The 9686-nt window shown below is 47.6% G+C and overlaps 1 protein-coding gene across 1 annotated transcript; it reads left to right on the top strand.

Moving 5' to 3' along the window:
• The first annotated feature begins 553 nt into the window (after window positions 1–553).
• Window positions 554–8602, top strand: LOC137898806 (protein kinase C delta type-like). Its single transcript, XM_068742857.1, has 16 exons — window positions 554–801; window positions 878–944; window positions 1341–1497; window positions 1648–1679; window positions 1845–1930; window positions 2035–2164; window positions 2246–2346; window positions 4156–4243; window positions 4334–4449; window positions 4563–4736; window positions 4812–4903; window positions 5932–5994; window positions 6850–6988; window positions 7076–7264; window positions 7388–7516; window positions 7631–8602. The coding sequence occupies exons 1-16, from the start codon at window positions 637–639 to the stop codon at window positions 7787–7789; spliced, it is 1887 nt and encodes a 628-aa protein (XP_068598958.1). The 5' UTR covers window positions 554–636; the 3' UTR covers window positions 7790–8602.
• The last annotated feature ends 1084 nt before the right edge of the window (window positions 8603–9686 follow it).

Here is a 9686-nt window from a genome sequence, read left to right as displayed (position 1 = left end):
GGGGGGGGCAGAGAGCAGCCGGCGATACAGTCCGGGGGGGGCAGAGAGCAGCCGGTGATACAGTCCGGGGGGGGGGGGGGGCGAGCGGATACAGTCGGGGGGGCAGAGAGCAGCCGGTGATACAGTCCGGGGGGGGGGCAGAGAGCAGCCGGTGATACAGTCCAGGGGGGGGGGGGGGGCAGAGAGCAGCCGGTGATACAGTCCAGGGGGGGGGCAGAGAGCAGCCGGCGATACAGTCCGGGGGGGGCAGAGAGCAGCCGGCGATACAGTCCGGGGGGGGCAGAGAGCAGCCGGTGATACAGTCCGGGGGGGGCAGAGAGCAGCCGGTGATACAGTCCGGGGGGGGGCAGAGAGCAGCCGGTGATACAGTCCGGGGGGGGGCAGAGAGCAGCCTCTGCCAGCGAGGCGTCCCCGTTCAGTCACATGAACTGGACTGAAGGAGCGTTCAGGTTCACCTTTGCCCTCTGTGATTTACCTCAACCTGGATGGCTGAGAACCTGCGCATATTTAATAGCCTGCAGCGCCACGCCTTTAACTGCAGTATCATCTCATTTGCATATTTCATGCCCTTCAGAATGTAAGGCTTTCTTCATTTCCCTAGAACGAGGTAAGACCTTGGTTCAGCGGAAACCCACCATGTACCCGGCCTGGAAGACGACCTTTGATGCGCACATCTATGAGGGTCGTGTGCTCGAGGTGCTGCTGATGAGAACGCCGGAGGAGCCCCTCGCCGAGGTCACCGTCGGGGTGTCTGTCCTCGCCGAGCGCTGCAAGAAAGCCAACGGGCGCGCCGAGTTCTGGGTAGGACGTCGCGGACTCTGCCGGGCCGCGTGTCGGGCCGGCTGTGTGTAACGGCCCGTTGCTCTACCTGCTCCAGGTGGATCTCCATCCGTCTGGCAAAGTGATGATGACAGTGCAGTATTTTATGGAGGGAGGGGATACAGGTAAAAGAAGCACTTTTCTATTTTCATCCCTTTTATAAAGAACCTTTTCTGTAACTGTTTAGTAGCATTGTTTTCTTTGGTATTACATTTGTCTGTAGCCTCTTTAACTTTCAAATCTCAAGTATTTCCAATATGCAATATTAACCCTAACCCTAACTTTGATGAAACGGTTGTGACAAATGTTTTATTAAGTTGGTACGCCATCATCCATACGAGTGTTTAACATTCACCAAATACCTCGGTCGCTTTGACTGTCCATTTTAAAACCTCCGACTCCATTATGTGTATCCAGAGATCGTAATTTACAGGCATAAAACTCATCATTCTCTGTGGGTTCCCACTGGTAGTCTTACCTTTGTGGTGTGACTGATCCGTTTCCCCTTTTCTGTCTGGAAGAGAGTAAACAGTCTGCAAAAGAGGAAGAGGTTCCTACCCTGAACCGACGACGAGGGGCCATGAAGCAGGCGAAGATCCACTTCATCAAGAACCATGAGTTCATTGCCACGTTCTTCAAGCAGCCCACCTTCTGCTCCGTGTGCAGAGAGTTTGTCTGGTCAGTCCTGCCTAAACTCCGCTCTAGAACGTCCATTCACCATTTTGATCGTGGTTGAGCGATCGTTCGTAGAGAGATTAAACTGGGCGGTCGAGCATCGTGACCAAACGGTCCTTCATCAGCGCCCCGTCACGCATCTCTCTCTCACAGGGGACTCAACAAGCAAGGCTACAAGTGCAGACGTGAGTGGACGGAACCTTAGTAGGCCTGTACTTTTTGCAATACCTACAATAATAATCTAATGTATAGCTTTAAAACAAAGCTATTAACGAAAATAGGTTTGGGTTTGTAAACCTTTTGGAAGGATTATAAACTATTTAAATCTCTTTCATCTTTGCTTCTGTCAGAATGCAATGCAGCCATCCACAAGAAGTGCATCGACAAAATCATTGGCAGATGTACTGGCACTGCTGCCAACAGTCGGGATACTGTGGTATGTATTTGTGGAGTACTTTGTGTACTGTGAGGGTTGATGGGGAGTTGATTCCCTCGCCACCAGTCACCCACAAACATGATGAATCCCGTTTGTCCCCACAGTTCCAGAAGGAGCGCTTTAAGATTGATATGCCACACCGTTTCAAGACCCACAACTACATGAGCCCCACCTTCTGCGACCACTGTGGGAACTTGCTGTGGGGTATAGTCAAACAAGGCCTCAAATGTGAAGGTACATTGCAGCTACAGTCAACGGATTTGAGGAATTTAAAGGGTATTTTAATCTGTAACAGATTTTTTGTCCTGTTTGTAGATTGTTCCATGAATGTCCATCACAAGTGTCAAGATAAAGTAGCTAACCTTTGTGGTATTAATCAGAAGCTGCTAGCTGAAGCACTGACACAAGTCAGCCAGGTGAGTTCAGAGTCAGTATTGGGTCTGGCTTTGTGTCGAATCACAATTTCCCAGGAAAACATAATAATTGTAGGTGACATTGTTGTAGACTGTAAGGAAGCTAAACTTATGTAGCTCAAGTGTGTTGACATTGGTTTTGTACATGCATACGCCTTGTTGTCAGGGTACACGGTCAGGTACACGGTCAGGGTACACGCTCAGGGTACACGGTCAGGTACACGGTCAGGTACACGCTCAGGGTACACGGTCAGGTACACGGTCAGGGTACACGCTCAGGGTACACGCTCAGGTACACGGTCAGGGTACACGGTCAGGGTACACGGTCAGGGTACACGGTCAGGTACACGGTCAGGGTACACGGTCAGGGTACACGGTCAGGGTACACGGTCAGGGTACACGGTCAGGGTACACGGTCAGGGTACACGGTCAGGGTACACGGTCAGGGTACACGGTCAGGTACACGGTCAGGGTACACGCTCAGGGTACACGCTCAGGTACACGGTCAGGTACACGGTCAGGTACACGGTCAGGGTACACGGTCAGGGTACACGGTCAGGTACACGGTCAGGGTACACGCTCAGGGTACACGGTCAGGGTACACGGTCAGGGTACACGGTCAGGTACACGGTCAGGGTACACGGTCAGGTACACGCTCAGGGTACACGCTCAGGTACACGCTCAGGTACACGGTCAGGGTACACGCTCAGGGTACACGCTCAGGGTACACGCTCAGGGTACACGCTCAGGGTACACGGTCAGGGTACACGCTCAGGTACACGCTCAGGTACACGCTCAGGTACACGCTCAGGGTACACGCTCAGGGTACACGGTCAGGGTACACGGTCAGGGTACACGGTCAGGGTACACGCTCAGGTACACGCTCAGGTACACGCTCAGGGTACACGCTCAGGTACACGCTCAGGGTACACGGTCAGGGTACACGGTCAGGGTACACGCTCAGGGTACACGGTCAGGGTACATGCTCAGGTACACGGTCAGGGTACACGGTCAGGGTACACGCTCAGGTACACGCTCAGGTACACGCTCAGGTACACGCTCAGGTACACGCTCAGGTACACGCTCAGGGTACACGCTCAGGTACACGCTCAGGTACACGCTCAGGTACACGCTCAGGGTACACGGTCAGGGTACATGCTCAGGTACACGCTCAGGTACACGCTCAGGGTACACGGTCAGGTACACGCTCAGGGTACACGGTCAGGGTACACGGTCAGGGTACACGGTCAGGGTACACGGTCAGGGTACACGCTCAGGTACACGCTCAGGTACACGCTCAGGTACACGCTCAGGTACACGCTCAGGTACACGCTCAGGTACACGCTCAGGTACACGCTCAGGTACACGCTCAGGGTACACGCTCAGGTACACGCTCAGGTACACGCTCAGGTACACGCTCAGGGTACACGGTCAGGGTACACGGTCAGGGTACACGGTCAGGGTACACGCTCAGGGTACACGGTCAGGGTACACGGTCAGGGTACACGGTCAGGGTACACGGTCAGGGTACACGGTCAGGGTACACGGTCAGGGTACACGCTCAGGTACACGCTCAGGTACACGCTCAGGTACACGCTCAGGTACACGCTCAGGTACACGCTCAGGTACACGCTCAGGTACACGCTCAGGGTACACGGTCAGGGTACACGGTCAGGGTACACGCTCAGGTACACGCTCAGGTACACGCTCAGGTACACGCTCAGGTACACGCTCAGGTACACGCTCAGGTACACGCTCAGGGTACAGCTCGCTACGATTGTTGGGAATCTCTTGGTTCTGCTGTCGCATTAGAAATCCTCAACGCGCCGTTCTGATCCGAACCTGCCTGACGTTGGAATCTACGATGAAGTTAACAAACTTGCTGGACTTGAACTCGAGGGTGAGGACTGTTCTGCTATGCGCGTGTATAATTGGCTGCGTTGTGGAAGCAGTACGTGCAGTACTACGTGACGCTTTGTTTGTCCTTCAGAAGGATTTCCCTACGGCAGACTGTGGGAGGGTTCCAGCCCCCAGCCTCCATCTTCTAATATCGGTGTGGACAACTTCATCTTCCACAAGGTCTTGGGGAAAGGCAGCTTTGGGAAGGTGCAGAGCCGAGCCACGCCCACATGAGCAAGCTCTGGGGCTGCTGTTCTAATGTTATTCTTATTATTGATTATTGTTCTATATAATCCCTCCGTTTTCTTCCTTTCACACAGGTTCTCCTGGCTGAGCTTCAGGGCCGGGGAGAGTACTTTGCAGTGAAGGCTCTGAAGAAAGATGTCGTGCTGATGGATGATGACGTGGAGTGTACTATGGTGGAGAAGAGAGTCTTGGCTCTAGCCTGGGAAAACCCTTTCCTCACACACATTTACTCCACCTTCCAGACGAAGGTATTTCTGCCCCATTTTCCATATCGTACATCATGGCTGGATGTCCTCAATGCTCAAAATCACATTCATCAACAGGAGCATCTGTTCTTCGTGATGGAGTATCTCAACGGAGGAGATTTGATGTTTCATATCCAGGAGAAAGGCCGCTTTGAACTCTACAGATCTACGTGAGCCACAAATTTAATATTAGTTGTTAACGGTAACCAATCTTTTGAGCAACATGTGCCTTCGTCACTACTCACTGGACTTGAAGAAGCCCCGCAGAGAACAACAATGGCTCCCTGCTACGAGCAGTTGAGTGAAATCTGATGCCGTGACCAACTCGAGTCCAAGATTCTCAGAGAGAAATGGAAATGAAACATTTCTGATTCAAAACATCAAGCAAACACAAACCCCACACACACATAGCAGAGAGCTGTAGAGAATATACATGCAGTGTTCTACAAGCTCGTCTGTGTATTTGAAGAACACAAATATGAATGTATTTACCACTGTTTCTTTCCACCGATGCGTGGAATAGTACATGAAAGATCTTTTTTTTAACTTATTATGCAAGCATGAACAGTGACAATGAATGTGTTTGTCTTTTCCATTTCCTGTAATTAAAGCAGTGGCTGGGTCCCGAACCCTAACCCTACGCTGCCATTCACTTAAATCCTCCTGATTCTGTGACTGTATTCAGCCCAGAGGGAAAAACTGCCTTTGCATGTTAACATAGTTATGCGGCATGCGTTTAAGTATAATAACGTTTTGGGTGTTGAGCTGTCACCGTGGAACGGAAAGCATCTCCTGAATGTTCTTATGCAAAATGTTCTGCCAGTGGCTGCTGCTAATCGGTTAGCTTCATTCCTCCCATTGCACAGCGTAACTTACTCGCACCTACTTACGCAAGTCTGGACTTTGTTTTGAATTCTCTTGTCTAACCTGTTCTGTAAGTGGTAAAATATATTGGTAAGGGTTTTAAGTGACAGGTGATCAATAGAGAAGGCTTGATTAGGTATTTCCATTGTTCATTTGTGTTGGAGTCGCTGTTTATTCAGGATACCTGGTTAGCGATGGGCTAATGTTTCCCATTATGACAGCGTTATTCACCTGTCTGTCCTCTTCAATAATTTAGCTCAGGTGTGAGATGGCTACACCGCTACCTTTTCCCCGGGGACGAGTGGATGATTCTCTGCCATGTTTGTCTTCCCAGGTTCTACTCTGCTGAGATCATTTGTGGTCTTCAGTTTTTACACTCCAAAGGGATCATTTACAGGTCAGAGTTCAAATGTGTGTTCCATTTGGATGCACAGTTCAATGTGCAGTTGAAAAGTTTAATGTGGAAAACAATTTAGAGAATCCAAACTTTTCTTGCTTAGATATTTTGACACAGAAAATGTCATAATTGGGTGTTAATGTATTTCAATCCATCATTTTATCGGGTTTCATTTTAATCATAATCTTAATCTTGTGTTGTTATTTCTTATTATTGTGGTTAGCAAACCTTTTTATGACATCTTGGTTACTGGGGCTAGATGAAATGTTCTTTGAGCACTTTTAACGGTTGTATAAGTTTTATACGCATGTTTGCTGGTTTGAATGGAAATAGGATATTTTATCTCATCTCACAGCAAATCAAGTCTACCTACGGGTACAAATAAAGTACAGTGACCTTGAACCTTAATGCTGTCGTTTGAAGGGCCTGTTTAGGAAAAACAGTTTGGGAAAGTCTTTGTGGGTAGAGTCAATAAAATAATCTGCTTCAGAAGAAACAATGAAAGGAGAATTTTGTGAGAATTTATCCATCTTTTGCAGTGAAACGGTGGATTAAAAAATGTCAGAAATGGTATGAAATTGTACTTTCTCACACTGCAATAAATAATCATTTTGATAGATTATCCCAAATAACAATTTATAAAATGAAATGAACAGAACGTCTGAAAATCTGGAACGAGTTAAGCCTACAAGGTTCTTTGCTGAACCAGCGTTTGATCTCACAATTCGGCAGAAAACCTTTTCGGGATTTTGTAATCAAAAATGAACATAAAACACAGTTTTATTACATTATATGTGCCATCTTCAAAGTGATGGGTGTTATTTTCTAAATGTGATTTTGTGGTTTTGTTTGCAGAGATCTTAAGTTAGACAATGTGATGCTGGACCAAGAGGGACACGTAAAGATTGCTGACTTCGGCATGTGCAAGGAGAACGTGTTTGGAGAGAATCGTGCCACAACATTCTGTGGTACTCCTGACTATATTGCTCCAGAGGTACTGTGTTTTAAAAGTAGCGATGCTCTGCTTCTTCTTGCAACCAGACAGATCAAGTCCCTGTCTCTGTCTCCTGTTCCACCTTAGATTCTGTTGGGACAGAAATACTCCTTCTCTGTTGACTGGTGGTCGTTCGGGGTGTTGCTGTATGAGATGTTGATTGGACAGTCACCCTTCCACGGAGATGATGAAGACGAGTTGTTTGAGTCCATCCGCATGGACACTCCCCACTATCCCCGCTGGATCAACAAGGAGACCAAAGACTTGCTTGAGCTGGTCTGGTTCCTACTTTTTATCTCAGACAACCTTGTTGTTAAATTGATTTAAAACCTTTGATAGCTGAATATAAGTTGTTTTTGAGATGTAATGATCCATATTCCTTCCATTACCTCCCTGCAGTTATTTGAAAGGGACCCCACTCGTAGACTGGGCATTGTGGGTAATATCCGTTCACACCCCTTCTTCAAGGCAATTAACTGGCAGGCCCTGGAGCGGAGAGAAATTGAGCCCCCCTTCAAACCCAAAGTGGTATGACACATCGCCGATGTCATTATGCAAACAAATATAGATTGTGTGTTGTATTCGTTTGTTTATAATATGTGATAATTGCTTCTCTTGGGATTTTGCTGTGGCCATTTACAGAAAGCAGCGAACGATTGCAGCAACTTTGATCGGGAGTTCCTGATGGAGAAGCCGCGTCTCTCCTACAGTGACAAGAACTTCATAGATTCCATGGATCAGGCTGCGTTTGCTGGCTTTTCATTCATCAACCCCAAGATGGAGCAGCTATTGGAACAATGACTGCTGTAATGTCAGCCAGCCCTGCTGTTTCCAGACACTTCCCTTATTTTCACACCTTATTCGACTTTCCGAGTGAGCGAACTGTCCTACAGTCGGTATGTTTGTGACGTGGCTTTAAGCACAAACTCTTCTCCTTGGGTACGTGTAGGAACGCTACGAGTAGAGACAGGTCTGTGGACTGTATTTATTGATTTTAATGTGTTCGTCTGCATGCTTCTTATTTGTGTAGGTTCTGAAGGTCTGTATAAGTAATAAACTTTTTCTTATGCCAGCCAGTTATTCATAACTTTCACTTCATCCCAACTGGGCTTGCAAAATAAGCAGGAGGCAAATAGATATATAGGAATATATACTTAATATATAGATGTGTGGTCGAGGTCGCTATCAGACCAACAAAAACCTATCCATCTTTAAATATAAAGTAATTATTGATGTTACCCGTCTATATTATTACCTTGGGCTCAATAATCTTGTCTTGCAAACTAATAATTTACGCTTGTGTTATGACCTCTTGTGCCACGTAAAGAACAAATTACCAGCTGTGTTTAAAGGTCCTTTTTGTGCATGGGGGTATAAATGCTATAATGTTGCAACATGTATGATGGATTTGTTAAGAATGTGCTTTTTATTTTATTTTATACTGTTTCATGTCTTTTACATCTGATTAAGAACCCACCAAGTCTAAAGTTCTGTTTATTTTTTTATTCTAAGGAGACACTTGGGTTCTATTTGATCAGAGTTTTCACAGTTAAACAGGAATCACATTTGTGATTAATGAATGGCAAAAAGAAATAAACAAGTTGGTGTCCTTGCTATTGTAGGCCGGTCCTCTTAATACATACAGTGCATCCGGAAAGTATCCACAGCGCTTCACTTTTTCCACATTTTGTTACGTTGCAGCCTTATACCAAAATGGATTCAATTCATTTTATTCCTCAAAATTCTACACACAACACCCCATAATGACAACGTGAAAAACGTTGTTTTGAAATGTTTGCAAATTAATTAAAAATAGGAAATCACGTGTACATAAGTATCCACAGCCTTTGCCCAATACTTTGTTGATGCACCTTTGACAGCTATTACAGCCTCAAGTCTTTTTGAATATGATGCCACAAGCTCGGCACACCCATCTTTGGGCGGTTTCACCCATTCCTCTTTGCAGCACCTCTAAAGCTCCATCGGGTTGGATGGGAAGCGTCGGTGCACAGCCATTTTCAGATCTCTCTGGAGAGGTCCAATCGGATTCAGGTCTGGGCTCTGGCCGGGCCCCTCGAGGACCTTCACAGAGTTGTCCTGAAGCCACTCCTTTGATACCTTGGCTGTGTGCTTAGGGTCGTTGTCCTGCTGAAGGATAAACCGTCACCCCAGTCTGAGGTCAAGAGCGCTCTGGAGCATGTTTTCATCCAGGATGTGTCTGTGCTGTGCTGCATTCATCTTTCCCTCTATCCTGACTAGTCTCCGAGCTCCTGCTGCTGAAGAACATCCCCACAGCATGATGCTGCCCCCACCGTGCTTCACTGTAGGGATGCTATTGGCCTGGTGATGAACGGCGCCTGGTTTCCTCCAAACGTGACGCCTGGCATTCACACCAAAGAGTTCAATCTTTGTCTCATCAGACCAGAGCATTTTGTTTCTCACGGTCTGCGAGTCCTTCAGGTGCCTTTTGGCAAACTCCAGGCGGGCTGCTATGCGCCGTTTACTAAGGAATGGCTTTCGTCTGGCCACTCTACCATACAGGCCTGATTGGTGGATTGCTGCGGAGATGGTTGCCCTTCTGGAAGGTTCTCCTCTCTCCACAGGGGAACTCTGGAGCTCTGACAGAGTGATCATCGGGTTCTTGGTCACCTCCCGACTAAGGCCCTTCTCCCCCGATTCCTCAGTTTAGATGGCCGGC

The sequence above is a fragment of the Brachionichthys hirsutus genome, chromosome 8 (assembly GCF_040956055.1).
Source record: "Brachionichthys hirsutus isolate HB-005 chromosome 8, CSIRO-AGI_Bhir_v1, whole genome shotgun sequence".
NCBI lineage: Eukaryota > Metazoa > Chordata > Actinopteri > Lophiiformes > Brachionichthyidae > Brachionichthys > Brachionichthys hirsutus.
The sequence above is the reverse complement of the archived record's forward strand: the minus strand, read 5'-3'. Positions and strand labels throughout refer to the sequence as shown.

Bases quoted from the DNA above. Each gene is read 5' to 3' on its own strand.
- LOC137898806 (XM_068742857.1), top strand. From the start codon at position 637: ATGTACCCGGCCTGGAAGACGACCTTTGATGCGCACATCTATGAGGGT. The intron at 1,680-1,844 runs GTGAGTGGACGG...TGCTTCTGTCAG, and splicing joins GCAAGGCTACAAGTGCAGAC to AATGCAATGCAGCCATCCAC. The intron at 5,995-6,849 runs GTCAGAGTTCAA...TTTTGTTTGCAG, and splicing joins TCCAAAGGGATCATTTACAG to AGATCTTAAGTTAGACAATG.